Raw genomic sequence first — 20,735 nt, forward strand, 5'->3', positions numbered from 1 at the left:
TTTATTTTTTTTATTAATTTTTTTATTGGAGACTTCCTCCTTCTAGTTGGTCATATCTTCTTTCCTTTATTCCTCTGATGGGAAAAAGTATCTAATCTTGTTAGACATTTTTATTGGTAACAGTGAGTTATTGAGGATGCAGTGACAAGTAAAACATAAGGCACTTTGAAATAGCTGTATAAGACCCTTCATTTGGAAAGCTCCTAGTGCACATACAAACAGGACACAGAAAGCATCTATAGAGACATACACAAACGGCCGCACATTCTCTGAGCACAGAGTAACAGACGTTTAACATCCGTCCAGTGACAGAATGAAAGAGTGGAACAGAAGGTAAAACCTGAATTAGCCAAATAAAGTGTAGAGGGAAATCCAAGGAGGAAACAGGTACTTACTGGAGTTGGCCACGGAACCATGATTCCCTACTGACTTGCTGCTCCTGTCTGACGTAGCCAAAGAAAGAAAAGCAGTTACAACTTTAAGTATCTAAAAAAAGACAAAGTGTTTTTGCCTCTAGTTTAAAAACCATAGAGTGTCTTTAGCCTTATAAAGTATCACTACTATCAGGAGTGCTGGTTTGGCTAAGAAAGACATACAGAATGGAAAGAGACTACTTGCCCAGGAATGGGCCACCGAGGGTTTGCAGCTTAATGCCACCCTCATAAGCCTTATATAGGTCATGTAATCCATTAAACTCTCAGTTTTCTCATCTACTGAATGGGGTTTACAGTATCAATCTCAAGGACTGTGTTGATAACTACAAATGAACTCACAGTCCACAGGGAAAGCGACACATTTACCAATACCATTGTTGCTCTTACTGTTATGATTATATTAATTACTATCAACATCCTTCAGCTAGAAACTTATGGGGAGTTTCTCCTTATGACAGAGTCTCGGGAACTTAAAGATAAAATACCTATGCCAGTTCTAGGAGGGGAAGTGGAACTTGAAGTGAATAGGGAACATCAAATGACTAATACAAACCCCAAAGAGACAGAACAAGTTAAAAAAGGGGGGGGGGGGGGTGCTGGATGACTTGGGAGGCTGAAACAGAAGAATCCCAAGTTCAAAGCCAGCATAAGCAATTTAGGAAGGCCCTAAACAACTTAGCAAGACTCTGTCTCAAAATAAAAAATAAAAAGGGCTGGGGATGTTGCTCAGTGATTAAGGATTCAATCCCCAGTAACAAAATAAATATTTAGGATACCAATTACATTCTACTATATTAGTAACTAAAAGTTCTGTGTCTTAAGGTACTGAAATGACAATTTTAAGACTATTTATCACAGTGGAATTTACATGGTTTAAATATAAAGAAAGAAGGGATCTAAGTCCACAAAAGGAAACACAGTATTCTTCATATCACAGAACATGAGGCCACTTAATAACAATGTAGACCTCTACTGACATAAAAGGAAGCCTATATCATAGTGTAAAATGAAAAGAACTGGATACAACACTATAAGTACATAAGATTCCATTAATGTTTTCAAAAACATATACTATATTCACTCAGAAAAGTAAAATTATACAAACAAAAGCATGATAATGGTGGAATTGCAGGTGATTTTTATTCATTGTAATTTTCTGAAATTTCTTAGGAATTTATATTTTTACATGCTACTTATATCTTGAAATAAGATTTTGTTGTTTGGCAGGTAACCTGGGTGTGCTGCAGTTCCACAAACAGAAGGTTTCATAGCCTGCCTCCAGTGGCCCCACTTTCCCTTTGGTGGCTCAGGCCTCAAGGCTCCCCCTGGAGGCCTCCAGGCCTCTTCCCCTCCCCCCTGCACTGAGCCCTACCTTGGAATTCTTCAGTTCAACACTGTTCTCTTCCTAGCAATGCTTCCTGCAGTAGGCACAATGCCCACAGACAAACAAGCCACAGGTCCTCTGCCCTCTTTACGCCTTTTAAAAAGGAAAGAGCATTTAACACTCAAGGTGGTTCAAAACATCAATAAATTCCAAGAGGGAAACAGAGAAAGGTCAGGAGAATGAGTAGGAAAAAGGCCGTCAGGTGGAGAATGGCCTGGGGTGGGGGAGAGTCTCCTTGACAAAAGAGAGAACAAGCACAATACCCCCAGAGATCTCAGCAGGAGGGTAGGCCATTCCACAGTCACAAGACACCAAAGTGCTTCCACAGGGGTGAGATCAGCAGGCATCTCCCAAGACTCCTCACCCAGCAGGGTGCATGGGGATTGGTGCATATGCCAGGAGCACACCTGCCTCTCAGGCACTCATGTTCATCACACTGGACAAATCTACCTATCAAAATAGCATGCCCTGGGCTGGGGTTGTGGCTCAGTGGCAAAGTGCTTGCTCACACATGAGGCACTGGGTTCAATCCTCAGCACCACATAAAAATAAATAAACAAAATAAAGATATTGTGTCCATCTGTAACTAAACGGGAGGAAAAAAAACCAAAAAACAGCATGCCCTGTGTCAACTAACAATGAGAAACAATAACTGCCTAACACTGAGTCCTTGGACATACAAGGCTGTTATATTCTCTCAATGCTAACTGATAAACTCATAGAGATAAATTTAAGTCTGTAACACATTAAGCGAATACTAGGAAATTAACATGATTGTGACATTTATCTTCCAAGAGGGGATGCCCCTTTACATGATGCCATCACCATGTAAAGTGAGGGGGGGGGGAAAAGCTCAAACAATGGTTTAAAGACATCAGGATATTGGTCTGATGCACCCATCTCACCATAAGGACCCTTCACAAACCCCAGAGTTCAGTGCTAATGCTGCCTGTACCTTCACATTGAGAAAGGGTTCTCTACCATCCCCCAATTCTGGATAGATTCAAACATTCTTAACAAACTAGAAGACAAATCTGTCCTCTGACCTTGGATACCATAGTAGACTCAGGGTGGCCCTAGGAGACATGGCTACAAGAAGAACCCAGTGACACACTTACAGATTAAACAAGCTCCACGCCTACTGCCAGTCTTAGGGACACTGAAGTTAGGCCTCCCAAAAAAGAGGGCACAAGGATATTTATCTAGCTTTCCCACTTTCCAAACATCTATTATTTTAGCTGCTATTCCCCTATACCTGCTAAGACCATCAAGAGCACATCAAGAGCACAGCCAGACTATATGACCTGTCATGATGGGCTACCTGACCACTAAAGGAAAAGACTTGTGTATGGCTCTCCCTGTGCCCTCCTGTTGTGAGCCTGCCTGATTGCCCAGGGTTTGGATCAAAAAGAATGTGACAAAGAAATGGGTGACTTGGAAATCATTTTTTCAGTGCCACAATAATCAGGACTCAGTGCTGATAGGTGGTTATATTTCTGTTGCTTCCTCACAAGATGAAAGGGGCAAGGCAACTTTCTGAGGTTTCTTTTATAAGGGCACTAATCACATTCACGATCTAATCACCTATCAAAGGTCCCAACCTTTGGCTTAATACCATTGTCTTAGGGGCTAGGATTTCAGCATCAGGATTCATGGATTCAGCATCAGCCATGGGGCAACCTAAGCCAGACTGTTCACGTGGCCTGGCTGCGGCTATGTCTCTCACTGCTGCTTTCCTCATCTATGGTCAGTTTTCTGGGTGTGGCTCTCTAGACTTCCTGTAGGTTCTGTAACTTCCCTTGCACCTTTCCAATGACTTCCTTATATACAAGACAGAGTCATTGGTAATTTGCAACCAAGAACCATGACAGGTACATACGTCCATTTTCATGTGCCAACCTCATAGCAATAGTACTTGGCACTCTCAACACCCCCTCTTCTACCTCCTTGCAGCCCTCTGCTGCTGCTACTCTGGTCAGTGGAAAAGACTTTCCCACCACTTTGAGTCTTACTTCTGGAATTCATTCTAGCTCAGGTATTCCAGGATTCCTCTTTCTTTCTTAAACATTATTCCTGCCTAAACTTCATTCCTCAGTCATTGTCTCTCCTTACTCTAAACTCTCCTGGTTATCTCAATTTTCACAACTTGACCTATCACCTAAGTATTGATCACTCCAGTATATCCATCTAATTGCCTGCTAAACACCTTCACTAGTACCTCTTATAGATAAAACAATGTGTTGATAAAGTCATTTGTTCTCTCATCCATTACATATTCTGTTTCTCCTAGTCCATGCTTTGATTCAAGACTTTACTGTCTACCAAGTTAGACAAGCTTTAGCTTTGACCCATGGCTATGATATCACTAAATCCTGTCAATTCTACTTTACTTTCATAACAAGTTTTTGTTTTAAAATAGTAAATCTCTCTCACCTATAGTCCCAGCTTCTACCCTATATCAAGATCTTATCACTACTCCAACCTTCATACATTTATCTGTCTGGAATACTCCAGCAAAGTATCATAGACTAAGTGGCTTATAAACAGAAATTTATTTCTCACAGTTCTTGGAAGTCCAAGATAAAGGCATGGGCAGATTCAGGGTCTGGTGAGGGCTCCTCTCTTATTTCATAGGTGGTTATATTTCTGTTGCTTCCTCATAAGATGAAAGGGGCAAGGCAACTTTCTGAGGTTTCTTTTATAAGGGCACTAATCACATTCACGATCTAATCACCTACCAAAGGTCCCAACCTTTGGCTTAATACTATTGCCTTAGGGGCTAGGATTTCAACATGTGGATTTTGGAGAGGCATAAACATTCAGTCCATTGCAACATCATGTCTAAATCACAGAGCCAATCAAGCCATGTCCCTACTCAGTAGCCTTCATTATGTGTAGCAGGAGTCTTGTGAGTCTTCACAAGTGTTGTTATGCCACTGAGATCTTCTCTAACAAGAGTTGTCCCTTTCCTACTTACGCAAGTACCAGGCACGGAGGCACCCCTGGAGAAAGAATAAAAGTATTTCCTGTCTTCTGACCAAGGTTGCCTTCCCAAGAATTCAAAACTTACTGGTCAATTCTGCATCTTGGGCCAAGGAACCTCCTAGATGACAAGCAGAGAGACTCTCATTCCTTCCCACTGGAAGTCCAAAGGAACTCTGATATACTGACACCCTCAGCTGAGATCTGCATCAGGCAAGGACATCAAAAACCCCACAGAGAAAGTCACCATGAGAAGGTGACTAATACTCAAGGTCAAGGTCTGGATGCTTATGGAGAGGATTGTCTCAGTACAACTTATATCTATGACTGGAAGGCCCTGAGTACCCAGACTGTGTTTAAGAAAGTAGCTGTGCTTAAGAGCTGAATATTCGAATGTAACCCAAAGAGTTGCAGTTCCCAGCACCCCTTTAGATGTAATGAATCTCTGGAGTTCTGCAGAATGATTCCTGGGCCCAGAAAAGTCATCCTGAAGGAGATACTAGACTTCCTGCTCATCAGTAATGAGACAGCTTGAGAGATTTGTTGAAAAAAAATATGAAAGGTGGCCCATTACAAGCTGTCAGTGATTCTTAGCTACTCAACAAGAGAATGACAGTCTCAGACCCCTGACTTAGGTATCTCATACCTGGTCATAAATGATGTTTCCAATTCATCTCCCACCAAACCCTTAATTACTCTGAATGCTCATTCCCTCAGTAATCATGGATGGTATAACTATTCATGTAAAAGACAACTTAATTAATGAATAAACAATTGTCTGGAGGTCAATAATCAATAGATGTGAAGCGGCTTCTGATTTGTGTATGTGCATACATGAAAGAGAAAGATGTTTCTTCACGCAACAACTCATAAAAGCTCATGTCAACGCAGAGGAATCTTTGCTGGAGAAGCAACCTCCTGATCAAAGGAGCCATAAGGTACTATAGGAGCAGCTCCCAACATCCCACCTCAGAGGCAGGGCTTCAGTCCTCTCAGAATGTGACTACACCAAAGGCCTTCACAGTCCATGTGAGTGTAGGTGAGAACTGTGTGGGGTTAGGCACTGTAACAAGTGCAACAAAACTGCCACAGGGCACAGTTTCCTCAGGGACAGTCTGAGCTTCACTAGTTTTTAGAGGATGGCTCATGTCCCTGCTAATAAAGGGCTCAGAAAACAAATCTCCTAAATTAATGACCTTACTGAGACAAAAGCACTCTCCTTCATCCATCCTGTTCTGTGATTTCTACTTAAAAGCACACAAGAGTGTTTATTCCCATAAGAACTGCCAATTAAAAGGTTTGATTCATATGTCCAAGCGATACAAAGGAATTTGACTTACAAATGTAGCTTTATACACTTCCAATAAGTTTTCAAAAGTCATCCCATTTCCAGGATGACAAGAAGGGCAAGACCCAAGGTGGAAAGAAGTTTCTGGGTTTTTTTGTTTGTTTTTCTGTGTTTTGTGGGTATTCCCCCTTCCCCTAGTGCTGGGATTGAACACAGGGGCCCTCTGCCTCTGAACTACAACCCCAATTCTTTTTATTCTTTAGTTGAAACTGGGTCTTGCTAAATGTAAATTGCTCAGATGGACCTTGAAATTACTTGTGATCTTGCTGCTTTGGCCTGAGTAGTTGGAATTATAGATGTGTGCCATCACACCCAACAGAACAGAAGATTTAATGAAACTCATGGAAGTATTTTCCCTCTGTTGCTAGAATGCTCCCTCTGTTGCGATGTTTCAATTTTGCTGAGCTGTTAAGCAATGAGTATGCAGTCACTCTAACATTCTAATTTATAGAAGAAAATACATCTTAAATATCTTAGATAACTGTTTTTGTTATATATAGAGAGATATGTATTATATTACATTACATTACATTATATTAGGGATCAAATCCAGAGGTGCTTTGCTAATAAACTACATCCCTAGTCCTTTTTATTATTTATTTTGAGACAGCATCACTAAGATGCTAAAGCTGGTCTACAAATTAAGATCTTCCTGTCTCCACCTCCAGAGCAGCTGGGATTACAGGTGTATACCACTGTACCCCCTGATAACTGTTATAATTTATCAAGCCTCCTTAAAGGTTGGTTATCATTCAAATCCAGGATAATGACTACAGCTTGTTGCAACCAAGATAAGAATGGATTATTTAAGAGTTATGTTTGGGGCCGGGGTTGTAGCTCAGTGGTAGAGTGCTCACCTCGCTCTGGGTTCGATCCTCAGCACCACATAAAAATAAATAAATAAAGATATTGTGTCCAACTACAACTAAAAAAATATTTAAAAAAAAAAAAAAGTTACGTTCTTTGGTCTGGGGATGTAGCTTAGAGACAGAATGCTTCCCTAGCATGCACAGGACCTTGGACTAATCTCCAGCATGGCAAAAAAGAAACAACAACAAAAAAAAAACTTTTTAAGTTTGCCTTCACAAAAACTAAAAAACCAAAGAAAAACAATTGTGAAATTTAATAGTTATTTAATTGCTTCGTTTGTAACCAAAAAAAAAAAAAAAAATTACCTCAGGCTCTTATTCATGTAAAATTCCTTCCTATAGGTAACTGTTTAAATAATTTCTACTAATGAAAATTCTTTACTTTTCTTTTTAATTATTTTTATTACAGTGCTGGGGATTGAGCCCAGGGCTAATTTATCACTGAGCTACATCCCTAGTCTTTTTAAAAAAAAAAATTTATAAAATATTGTTTAGTTGTCAATGGATCTTTATTTTATTTACTTATATGTGGTGCTCAGAATCAAACCCAGTGCCTTACACATGTTAGGCAAGCGCTCTTCCACTGAGCCACAACCCCAGCCCCTCCCTAGTCTTTTTTGTTCTTTGTTTTTTAGACAGGGTCTAAGTTGCTAAGGCTGGCCTCAAACTTGCAATCCTCCTGCCTCAACCTCCCAAGTTGCTGGGATTACAGGCATGCTCCACCATGCCCAGCTACTTCTCTTTTTAAGAAGAACAAAAGGGGCCTTCAGCTGGCATATATCTGTAATTCCAGCTACTCAGGAGGCTGAGGCAAAAGGATCACAAATTCAGTCTGGGAAAATTAGTGAGATCCTAACCTCAAAAAATTATAATAATAAGTTCTGGGGATTTAGCTCAGTGGTAGAGTGCCAATTAACATTATTTCTAAGAAGGAGGACAGGGGATAAAATAGGCTGGTTCTATGGCAGGTTCAGCAGTTTTCCATGGCTGCCCCCTGGAGTGTGCCCCACCCATTTTCTGAGAGGTAAAAACCTGCTTCTCAAGGTAGTTGTAGTGAACACATGCAAACCTAATCTCCTCCCTAATTTCAGGTGTTCAAATAATGCTATTCCTAGCTATCAGTGCAACCTAGAGGGAGAGTGTTTGCCTAGCACACAGGAGGCCCTGGTTCAATCCTCAGCATCACAAACAAACAAAAAACTGCTATTTTCCCCCCAAAATTGCCAAACCAGCAAATCTCTGCTAAACATCTGTCCTGAAGTTAATAGAGCAGATTAGGATTTTCTGTCCTACATGTGAGAAAGCAAACTGCCTTTGGGCCTGCACCTCTGTGCTGGAGGAGTTGGCATTTTAAAAAGCAGCAATATATGAATATGCCTCTAAAAGACTGGGGGAGGGGTATCCTAGCACACTTCTCCTGGGGTGAGTATGTGGGGGACTCATAAGGAAGGGTTTAGTGGGATACATTTAGGTAGCTTTCAGCTACTTCTGTGTACATTTTGTTTATAGTCAGCCATCTCAAATGGAAAAATGATTTCTAGGAATATTACTTCCTTCTGCCCTTTATGCCTACTTACCTGATGAAATGATGCTTAAGTGTACAGTCAGAAAAGATGTTTTAAATTTTATTTATTTATTTATTTTTGCAGTGCTAGGGATCAAACTCAGATTGAGTTTGATCAAATGTTCTACCTGTGACAACCCCCAGCCCCATAATTGGTATTTTAATATGAACAGGTCTTACACATTGCCCAACACCCAAAGTATGAGGATAATGCAGAAGAAATGAAGCTTGAATTGTATGGAGTCAGAAGGTAATCTATGAAAATTTTACTGATCGTCAATAAGTAAGTTTTTTTTTTAAATTTGATTCTCAATGATGTCTAATCAAAATGAAAAATATTGCAGGGTGCAGTGGCACATGTCTGTAATCCCAGCAGCTTGGGAGGCTGGGACAGGAGGATCGTGAGTTCAAAGCCAGCCTCAGCAAAAGCAAGGCACTAAGCAACTGTGAGACCCTGTCTCTAAGTAAAATACAAAATAGGTCAGGAGATATGGCTCAGTGGTTGAGTGCCCTCAGTTCAATCCCCAATACACGCCCCCACCAAAAAAAAATGAAAAAAAAGTCTCCTGTTGGGAATAATAATTGATTATGCAACCGTATTATAAATATACTATTTTTAAAATTTTTTGAGATTGTGAAATAGAGAATTTAGGAGAATCCTGTATTTTTAGGGTTTACGACTGCACTACTAGTTCTAAAACAGCAAGTAGATCTGGGTTGAAGTTGTGCAGCCCGAAGTATCAGATTGCATCTCATGTCTCTGATGCATCTTATACTGATGAAGTTTGGCAGTTCCAGACTTCACAGACGAAATAGAACAAAAGATTATCACTAAAATGACCAGTCTGAAAGAAAAAAAGTTTTCAGGTGACAAAATTCCTAATCTAATTAACAAGTCCCAATTAAATGATTTAATTCAAAACAACTTAGTAGCAATTTTAAAATTCATTTAAATTGCTCTTATATATACATTAATTTTAGAACAAATTCATGTATTTTTTCATGTCTGAGCATGCGAAAGCCACATATGTCCTCTGCCCCCACCCCACTTCAGTGGCTCCTAAATCTTTTACTGCACTGAAACAAATCTGACCTTCAATTCTGTGGTCACTTGAAATCATTCATTCTTATTCTCCTCTCTCCCAAATTAGCAGAGCCAGTATCACACATCTTCTTAACCTCCCTCACAACCCTGCAATGAATTCTCAGGAAATAGTGATGAGTCAGACCCTGGTATTTCTGGGGGACTGAAACCAGGGGCATTTTACCAATGAGCTGTATCCCTAGTCTTTTTATTTTTATTTTGAGACAGGGTCTAAGTTGCTCAGTCTTGCCTTGAACATGTGATCCTTCCTGCCTTAGTCTCCCGAATGGCTGAAGTTAGTCATGTGGCACTGTGCCTGGCAGGCCTGATATTTCTTCACCCTGATGCCCTTATTTTTTTTTAATTTTCTATATTTTTTTATTGGTTGTTCAAAACATTACAAAGCTCTTGACATATCATATTTCATACATTAGATTCAAGTGGGTTATGAACTCCCATTTTTACCCTGATGCCCTTATGAGTCAGCTTTTCACTTTACTTTTCTGCTTCACTCATGTCCATCAAGAGCTGGTAACTCAAGTGAAGGGGAAGTAGAAAGACAAATTCTAGCACCCAGGTCACAGCTTCCCTGGAAGTCACTGATGCTCTTTTTTTAAATTGTTCTTCTATCTTCTGAGTTCTCTTTCTTTTGAAGTCAGTCAGTCTGTCTTCCCATAGATAAATTTCTCTTTCATGATGTTTGGCTCTTCTCATCTATCCAGAGATTCTTGCCATATAGGGACATTTCTAAGGAAGACGTAGCAAGATGCGTGGTTTCCTTCAGTATGCAAGCATCTTCTCATTGGATTTCGCTCTTGAACAGGAAGGTGTCTAATGTTCTCGGTTTGTGAGCAAAGCCTGTCCAGTGAGGGAGAGGGCCTATAGGCCGAGAAGCCCTCAGAAGACCAATTTTTTAAAAAAGTAAAGAAGCTTGACTTGGGGTGCTGTATTTGCCCATAGAACCCCAATTTCCTCCAAGCTAGAATTCAATCCATGCAAGTAAATATTTGCTTGAGATTGAAAAACATTGAACTGCTGCCTTCAAATAAGAAGGAGAAAACAGAGAAAAGGTTGTAGAGAATATTCTAGCACAATGGCTTCCAGATTGTCTTTGAATTTATCTTGTGTGGGGCACTGTTTCTACACTTACCACCACAATACTAACCTAAGGAAAGTCTTTTAAGGGGCCAACGAAGAGTCCTTCCTGCTTTTAAATTCTCTGTAGGTTTCAAAAAGTTTGTTAAATTCTCTTCTCTGCCAAAGGTCCCTTCCCAGTCTCTTTTTTCCCACCTGTATTAAGGTACATTGACACATTAAAATTGTATGTTCAAGGCATACAAAATAATGTTTTGATATATATAGATGTTGCAAAATGATTACCACAGCCAAGCTGATTGACATAGCTATCCCCTCACACAGTTATCATGTGGTGAGAACACTTAAAATTAGCAAATTTCTCAGAGGGCTAAGGCAGGAGAATCACAAGTTCAAGGCCAGCCTGAGCAACTCAGTGAAACCCTGTCTCAAAATAAAAAGGGCTGGAGCTGGGGATGTAGCTCAGTTGTAAAGCAGCGCTGGGTTCAATCTGAAGTACAAAAAAAGAAAGCAAATTTCAAGTATACGTTATATTGACTGAAGTCACTATGCTGTACATTAAGTATCCAGAACTTCATCTTAAAACTACAATGTCTTCCCAATTCCCTTACCCCCTCTTCCTAGTCTCTCTGCTGCAAGTTACTTTCTTTTCATTTCTTTGGCTTTCAGGATAAACGGCATGAAAATTTGGTGTATCCTATCTACTACTGGGATCACATTGGACTCCTGAGCAGCCCACCCTTCTCAGGAGATCAAGAGATCTCAGCACTAAGGAATTCAGTTTCTTGAACCCATATATTGATCTTCAGAGAATAAAAGTTTTCTACCGACAACATAGTTCTGCTCCAGAGGCAACTGTTCATATAAACTAAGAGAACACAACAGCAAGGATTCAAGCTAGTCCTTACCCAAATAAAAGGCTTAAAATAAATTTCAACTTTTCTCAACTAAAGGAAACACGCAAACCTACAACCTTTCAGGATAGCATACCAGCCACAGATTCGACCATGTGACAGTTAAGCAAAACCTCCAACCACTCCGAACACTAAAACCAATCTGAGTTTTAGTACCACTCATAAGAAAAGTATAGGTACTTGATATTGAATCAAGCTACAACTAGTACAGAACAGAACATGGAAAACTGACTCAGTGTCACAGCGTGGATGGACCTGCTGGGTAAAAGAAACCAAACACAAAAGATCACATAGTATATGATTCATTTATAAGAAATGTCCACAACAGGCAAGCACATAAGGACAGAAAGTAAATGAGCTGCTGCCAGGGGTAGGGAAAGGAGAAAAAATGAGGGCTAATGAAAATGAGGTTTCTTTTGAAGTGATAAAAATGTTCTAAAATTAGACAGTGGTGATGGTTGCACAACTTTGTGATTCTACTACAAACCAGTCAATTGAGGGCTGGACATGTAGCTCAGTGGTAGAGCACTTATCTGGCACTGGAAAAAAAAAATCACTCAATTGTGTACTATAAAAAAGTTACTGTTAAGATGTGTGAATTATAGGATTTTTTCCCCTAGAAATAAATAGGTACTTTATTACCAAAAAGTCTGAAGGATCATGGTCCCTCACTCCCTCCTGTAAAATTTTATAAGAGCCAAAACTACTTCAAGAATATGAGGGTCTCAGGTACTATGCAGTGCAGCAAACTAATCATTGATAAATCTGAAAAGAAAGCTAGTTTTTAAGAGTGTTTTTTTTTTTTTTAATGGAGTAAGAGAGAGGCAGGGAAGACATGCAAGAAATGACTGAGAGGGTTATGAAAACGTATTTTTCCGTGGGAGGAAGAAAACAGAAACTTATGAGAACCAAGGAGACAGACAGATCCCTCTTACTGTAAAATAGGAAAAGAGTCTTCAGAATGTTGTTGTTGCCGGCACAGATCCAGCAGGAGTCTATGAAGGAAAGCGAGTTCCCTTTCCCCGCACTGGTTTATCAGTGCTCCTCCGCTACATCCACAAAAGCACCATCGGCTTGTTTCTTCTATAAAAACTTAAACAGCCTTCAGATATTGAACAACATTTCTGTGCTAAATAATAATTGTATGCATTACTGATGCCCTGTACCACAGAAATGTAGAAACAGCATCTAAAAATACTGTACAGAGTATTTTTACTCTGTTTCTTTGAAACCTGCCCTTACGATCAAATCTGAGAAGAATAACTCAGAAAGTTACTACAGACCACATGATTTCACAGGCAGCACTGATCTCAAATAGCCCCCAAACAGGATGTCTGGCTACAATTAGAAGAAATGTGACCCCCTTAACATTAAAAAGAAGAAATACAAAATGCTTGAGACACACAAGTATGTGAAAATCACTAGTCTTTCACGCTGCACTTGCCTAGTATGTGTGAGGCCTGTGTTCAATCCCCAGTACTGCAATAATAATTATAATACATAAAATTTAAAAAGAAAACTCACAATTCATCTTCAACCACAGGGTGACACTATGTACTTTGGACTTCATAAGATACAAAAAAACGTGAATGTTTTATAGTGATTACACTGAAATAGATATGCGAATTTAAAATTTGATTGAACAGCTAATTCTGAACTGTTCAATGGTAGTTGCATAAATATGAGTACTATGGAACACAATCAAGAGAATTGGCTTCCTTTCACAGATTGTTGCTGTCTTTATACCAGAGTGAAGGTAAATGGTATTTTCAAGAATTCTTGCCCTGTTTTACATTAGGAGGGTTTGGGTTCTGACAAGTTTCTTTGTCTCCTACTGAAAACTGTATGTTGGCCTCATGTATATATATAATATTAAAAGGGGAAAGGTTTTCTAGACTAGTCACAAAATCAATGCTTCAGAATGGAATTTAATTCAATCTCTGAAGGGAGACTCCTAGGTCCTGTTGCTATTTCTTGAATACTTTTATAAAGAAGCATGTTTTGTTTTTTTTTTTCCCACCCTGCCCTTTCCCTCTTTGAATTTTCATACAATGAGTTTGCAGTGACCATCACCGGATACAAGAATAACAAAAAAGTTACAGCTGGTTCCTGTATCAGTCTCAGCTGCAGTTAATTTCTCTTAAAAAGCCAATAAGAAAGTGTTGAGGAAAGGAAGAAGGAAAAGACCCGTTCCTGTGAGTTAAGGTTTGCCCTTCATCCAAGGATTTGACAGCAAAAGCATCTCTTTTGTATTATGTAACCATAGTTTGTCTTACTAAATTCCCCAATTCTGAAGTTTATTTCTTTATAAAATCCTGGCCAAATATTCAAATAAAATCTTTACTATGTTAAGCCAGATAACTAATAACCTCCATATGGGTGTAGGTCTAACAAACCACTGTGTATGCTTGTTCCAAGTTCACCCACACACATATTCCACTGACATCTGAGCCGTTTAGTAACTTCTTTTGGTTACCAATTTAATCCACATTTACCAAAGAACAAGGAAAACCAATGTGACTTTGACCTTGAACCAAGTAGATGATTTTAACATATTTATATAAAAATGACATTGGAGAAACCAAAGCATTTATCTCTCTTGCTTAACCTAACTATAGGATCATAATAATAGTAGGCTACAAGCTTGGACTCTTCAAAACAGGGGGGGGGGGGGCAGTGCTCAAAGACTAAATATAAGATGTAAATCTTAATTAGAGCCCAAATATGCAAGAAATATGCAGAGCTCTAAAAGATGTTTTGGGAACAACTAGGGAAAGCAGAATTTGGACTGTACATGAAATGATATTATGGGCTTATTTTTGGCTGGTTGGTTGTTTTGTAATACTGGAACTGAACCCAGGGCTTTGCACATGGTAGGCAAGTGCTCTACCATTGAGCTACATCCCCAGTTAATTTTCTTAAGTACAATAATGGTTGTGATTTATGGAGAACGTCTATAAGAAATGAATTACTGGAGTATTTAAGGGGAAAGTACAATAATGTTCATAACTTTCGAACAGTTCATTCGTTGAAAAAAAAATCCTGCAATTTAAAAATTAAAGAGAGGGCTGGGGTTGTGGCTCAGGGTTGGGGTTGGGGTTGAGTGCTTGCCTCGCATGTGAAAGGCACTGGGTTCAATTCTCAGCACCACATAAAACTAAATAAACAAAATAAAGGTATTTGTTCATCTACAACTAAAAAACATTAAAGAGAAATATGACAAAATTTTATCAATTGATGAGTCTAGGTAAAAGACACATGGGTATTTATTGCACTGTTCTTTCAATTTTTTTGTGGATGTGAACAATTTCGAAATAGAAAGTTGGGGGAGAAAAGATCCAATAATAATATTGTCAATCACAAGTTTTTCCTAAACCCAAATATAACATTTCTTCTGACTCACTCTGCCTGGTATATAAATGTGGGCAGGCAAGGGGCTTAATATATTGATGACTGTCCAGTTTTGAATGCCTAGAAATTACTTGCAATTTTTAATAAATTCTTCACATAAATAATTTTTCACTTGGGTTTTTAAATATCCATTTCACACATAAGAAAATTGAAGCTTAGGGAGAGTAAATAACTAACACAAAGTCCCAAAGCTAGAAAGGATAGAACTATATATATTTACTTAAAAATATATCAATACCAAGTATAACAATCAGATTCAAATATTTAAACAAATTTATGTAAGCATGTAGAAAGTACAGACACAAATTCTCTACTACAGTTGACTATTTTCTGTCCCTAACTAGGGGAATCATCTGAAATATCCTCAAGGGCTGACCTAATACAGCAAAGAAGCAAAAATTCTTAAATCACAGAGACTACGAAGGAAAAGGGGGCCTCTCCAACTCCATAAGACTAAGAAACAGCTGCATGGTTATCTCCAGCATGCCAACAAGACAGTCATAAAGACTAGGGATAGAGACAGGAAAGGCTGCTTGCTACAAGAATGTGACTATCCTATGGTTCAAGTCTCTAATCAATGGATAGAACCATCTCTGGAATGGGGGAGGGAGGGCCATGTTAGGGACATTAGGAAAGAAGAGCTTCAATTTCAAGTCTCATAAACTTAAGGATTTATACTAAAAGATTCATTCCCCCTCTCTCACATGTGGTTAGTATCACCACCCAAGCCCAGCCTTAATCCCTTTTAACCAGTGAGAGTTGAAATGACTCTAAATGCCAATAACTTTACAACACTTTAATTAAGGAAATGGCACACCTCTAAAATTTGTACCTGAAATTTCTAGTCACCAATCCAACTGTATCTTGACTGCTGAAACCGGGATAAAACATCCACAAGAAGCTCCATAGATTCAAGAACTTCTGCTAGATGTTCTCTCCAAAGGGAGTTAGCTAACCATGGGTTAAGACAGCAGACACAAGGGCACAGTCCCAAATTTGGAGCCCCAGGACAGGCCTACACCAAATCTCAAGGTGGCTGGAGGGCTGGGATAGAAGATTTCTCTCTGAGAATGATTCTTTTTTATTTTTTTTAACCTACCTCAAACCTTTAGGTAAACAGAAAAGGATTAAATAAGTTATAGTATGGAACTAGTGAAAACACTTCTGAAATAGATGGTCTTTGTTGTCTTAAATGCAAGATAGTCCACTCTTCACCAAGATCAAATACTCAACAGGAAAACAAAGAAAAGGCCTCAAACTCCTCTACTCTGAGGGGAAAAGGGAGTGAGGAGTGGAGGCAATATGAAAATAACAGATACAAATACTAAAACCAAATGTCCAAGCACTAAAGCAGCAATACCCAGGGGGAATATCCCAGTTTATGTTCTTTCCAGATTGAAAAAAAAGAAAGAAAGAAATTCATCATGTTCTGCATGTCCAGCCAAATTACTGGGTACTTGTGAAACAGAACAACTACCAGGAGAGCCAAATGAGGGCAGGACACAAGCACACATTCCAGAATCTGCTCTTCTGTGTGCTGCCATTAGGTGCAAGTCCCTGGGACAAAGTTTGAGAGAAGGAGGGAAAATATATGAAGACTAGTCTGACCACAGGAAGCAACGAAGATGCCTGACTTTCTTTTGTAAAAACAGAAACATTTTAGTAACCAAAAATTTGTCTAGAATACAGCTTAGACACTCCCCCCCCCCCCCCCCCGTGGTGGTGGTGCTGGGAATTGAACCCAGGGCTTTGTGCAGGTGAGGCAAGCATTCTACCAACTGAGCTATATCCCCAGCCCGGCAGCTTAGCCACTATTTTAATTGAAAAAGCTAAGTTTCAGAAGCAAGTTACTTTGGGAATCCATCGATAACCTGTGATTCCAGAGAAAATGCAACATTTCGCCTGGTATGAAGACTCTTTATATAAGGCAATGAAAGGCATCATTTTATTCTCAGAATATTTCATACTTTCAGAAATGCAGTCATCTACTGAATCAAAGTCTGCAATCACTCGTCCTCCCACACTTGGGAAATACAGCCTCATCATGTGAACAGGCCAAACATTTAAGAGACACTAAAATCCTTCAATTTTCCCATACTCTAACACAAACAAAAATGAATTCATTGTCTGATCCTTTTTCTACTCAAAAAAAAAAAAATTAATCTAATTAGTGAGACTTGGAAAAGGGCATTCTTGAGCATTTTCTTTTATTTCCTCTCTGCTAAGAACTAAAAGGAAGTCCTGTCTTCTAATAGAATATCAAATAGCCAATGTCTGCCTCTTATGATCATTGCATTTTTCTAAAATATTTGTTAAAAATAAATGTAATCATAAAAGCTTTTCAAATGAAACCATTAATGTAAGAATATAATCTAAGTGTATGAAAATTATTTCATTTATATATTTTATACAGTGGGAAAAGATGTTAGTCTCAAAAACAGAACCTAGCTCAGTTCTTAAAATGATAACAAATATTTATAGAAAAGATGTTTCTCTCTGTACTTGATGGTGATGAGAGCCTTATTGAGTGGCTGAGAGAACCTGCAGCTACTACAGCCAGCTCAACACTGCTTTTGGCTCCAAGTTACAGTACACCTCTGCTCTGCCAAACATCAAGGGTATTTACTGCCCCACATTCAGGAAGTGTAGAGACAGGGAGACTCCTGGGTGGGTTAACTTCAGCAACAACATCAAGAACCGAGCTGATCAACCTTAAGTATGTGGGCTTAGAACTAGACGGACTGAGGGATATCATGAATGTAAGCTAGAGACTCATCCAGGCCCAACAAAGTCTAATATAAGAAAAGGAACTGTCTCTTCCTTGTGTATTTACTGGAGGAGGAAGAAACTTCTCCAAGAAGTCTGTCTGCACATTGGCAAGAACTGGATTGCAAACCAGCCCCTCCTCTAATCAATAAGGAAAAAGGGCCTACCCTAAATGCATAGACCTGGTTGGTAATAAAGAGCTCCTTCCTTGACAGGTAGATATCTGTACAATTCATGATTTTGTATACAAGGAAGAAAACAGGGATAGAATTGCAATAGGGGACCAACAGGGTCTGCTATACAGAGTAAAATACAGCAGTAACAATGACCTCAAACCACTCTGCAGTGGGAAATAGAGAAATAAACAGGTTGATCAATCCTTCCTTTGCCCTCAAATATCTAGATCCCATTTTATGATTCATATCAAGGATTGTTATTTATGTTTATTTATATATATATATATATGAAAAAATATTTTTTAAAATTGTATTGGTCACCCTCAAACTTATATCAATCACAGAAATAACTAGTTACTGTTTTAATAAACCTTCCCTATTATCAAACTGTGGTTTTAAAGAACCTCCAAAATGGGAAATGATAAATGTAACACAGATGTTCACTAAAAAAATGAAAACAAGATTGTTTTTACTTCATAGCAACGAAATAGGTCAACCCATTTCCTCCTTCAGAGAATTCTCAGAGGACCGCCAGCTCCACTAGAAGAGCATGTGTTTCATATGTGTCTGTCCACAGAAAAAGGAAATGCTGCTATCCAAAATAAACGGGGAATATTATGTGTTCCCATGAAAGTGAATTGGAAAATTGCAGTAAGGCTGTGTCCACACATTGCCAAACATCTGGATGAAAACTGGGGAGGGTGTAATCACTAATTACCAAGACATTAGGAAATACTTTTCAATCATCATCAAAATGCTTGGTTTTACTAAAAAATTAGTCCAGTAACTAACAATAACCCTGCTAAGAATTTAAGATAGGAACTTTATTTTTTCCTATTTGAACAGTGTTCCTGGTGACTTACTGAAAACTAAGTCAGTGAAAAGTAAATTTGCTCTCTAAAAGTAAATTACAAAATCTTTTTAGCTAATTGAACTGACTAAGGTGAGTCTCTTCTAATATTTACATAATATTGAAAAATATTTATCTGAAACAAATGCTTGTTGAATTGTCTCTATCCAAATTATAAACACTTCAGGATGTCAAGTCTATTCTATCATGCCATCTGGGGAACTGACATTAACTACAAAGTTTATAAAGTTTGGCTAAAGTTAAAAAAGAATGAAGAGAGATGAATTTGCTATTTATCATTTAAGATTTACTACATCCCCATGAGTTTAAAATATTTAACACATCTTAAGTAGATTTTAAGGTAATTCAATTAAAAAACAAACCTATTTTTAAAATTTCATTTAACTTTAAGAGTTTCAGTAGTCCTGTGTTACTGACAAAACTGCTTCCTGGGGCTGGGATTGTGGCTCAGCGGTAACGCACTCGTCTGGCATGCACGGGGCTCTGGGCTCGATCCTCAGCACCACATAAAAATAAAATAAAGATGTTGTGTCCACCGAAAACTAAAAAAAAAAAAAATAATATTAAAAAATTCTCTCTCTCAAAAAAAAAACTGCTTCCTAAAGGACCTATAAATAATATTTTTAAATCTACCTTCTCTTAAATTTACTTACACTAAAAGTATAAGCAGCAAACAGCATTGTTACTCTGACATTATTGATACAAATTATTGTTGGTCCTTTAACAAAATGATTCACTTGAGAAATGTTTATATGTCAGACATCTTTCCCTCCCTGAGTTCTGGTGTCCACTCAATCCTCATCAATTTATAACTAAAATCAAACTTCCACTAAAAGCAGCAGACCTACACAGCCAACTGTCTACCAGCTACCTCCACAGGGATATGAACTTTTTCAGGGGCAGAGGGGTTAGTCTTAGGCTAACCTTAGGCTAACCTAAGACTAAGGCTAGTCTTATACTTGTGATCCTCCTACCTCAGTCCCCAAAGTAAGCTGGGATTACAGGCATGTACCACTGTGTTCAGCAGACAAGTCAAATTTAAATAACTAAAACTGAACTTCTGAGATTCTGCTTCCAGTAAAAGATGAATTTGTTACAATCCTGTAGAACCCTGAGTTCTACAGACCAACCCTTCTGCCAAGAACAACTAGAAAAACTAAACAAGTAATAAGAAACAACTGTTTGAAGGCAGAAGAGAACTACCCATGCAGGGAGGATTGAGGCCAGCACCCCAGAGAAGGGAAATGCAGAGAGGTGAGCAGAATCATGGGAGCCACTCTTCTCCTGGAAGTACTTGCCAATTCACAACAGCAGCTGAGGGGCCAAAACACTAAACAGAAAAGTGACTGAGAAAGTCAGCATACTCTCCATCAGCCTTAAGGGAAAAACAAAAATTAAGAGTTTAGGGGATGCCAAGTTCAGAGGCCTTGCTAAACACCGAGGCTGTCCTTTGTGCCCACTGAAGGAGGCTCTACCCTAAGACAAGAGCAGACTGAGAAGTTGACTAATCCTCAACCTTTTAAGATTATTCTCTCACCTTGCCAGGCCCTTTCCTAAGGAAGATAGCCAGAATGTCAATTTATATCTGTAATATCTCTACAATTTTTTCATATGCATTATCCAGAATTTAATCAAAGCTTAACAGGCATAGAATCAAGATCATGTGACTAAAAACCAAGGGTAAAATAGACAACAGAACATGCTCTCAGGGCATCTAAATATTAAAGTTATCAGACACAAACTTTATATTACTACTAGTATAATAAAAAATCAGTTGACAAGATGAAAATTTCAGCAGAAAACTGAAATCTAGTAAGAGAATAAAGAAAATTGAAAA

The 20,735-nt window shown here is 38.7% G+C and overlaps 2 protein-coding genes across 8 annotated transcripts in view; both read right to left on the reverse strand.

Annotated features, from left to right (window-relative positions):
- Cyth3 (cytohesin 3) overlaps nucleotides 1-20,735 on the reverse strand; it is a 91,505-nt gene that overhangs the window by 59,126 nt on the left and 11,644 nt on the right. The window contains exon 1 of one of the 7 annotated variants that reach the window (XM_046453652.2): nucleotides 396-443. The exons of the other annotated variants lie outside the window; for them this stretch is intronic. Within the exon in view, the coding sequence (XP_046309608.1) occupies nucleotide 396 (1 nt within the window). The 5' untranslated portion in view covers nucleotides 397-443. Of the gene's footprint in view, nucleotides 1-395; nucleotides 444-20,735 lie in introns of those variants that run through there. 7 annotated transcript variants of the gene reach the window in all.
- Nucleotides 1-20,735, reverse strand: part of LOC124098810 (small integral membrane protein 10-like protein 2A) — a 130,521-nt gene that overhangs the window by 35,857 nt on the left and 73,929 nt on the right. The window lies entirely within an intron of this gene.

The sequence above is a fragment of the Marmota monax genome, unplaced genomic scaffold (genome assembly GCF_021218885.2).
Source record: "Marmota monax isolate L192 unplaced genomic scaffold, Marmota_monax_Labrador192_F-V1.1 WCK01_AAM20220418_F8-fsc00148, whole genome shotgun sequence".
Taxonomy (NCBI): domain Eukaryota; kingdom Metazoa; phylum Chordata; class Mammalia; order Rodentia; family Sciuridae; genus Marmota; species Marmota monax.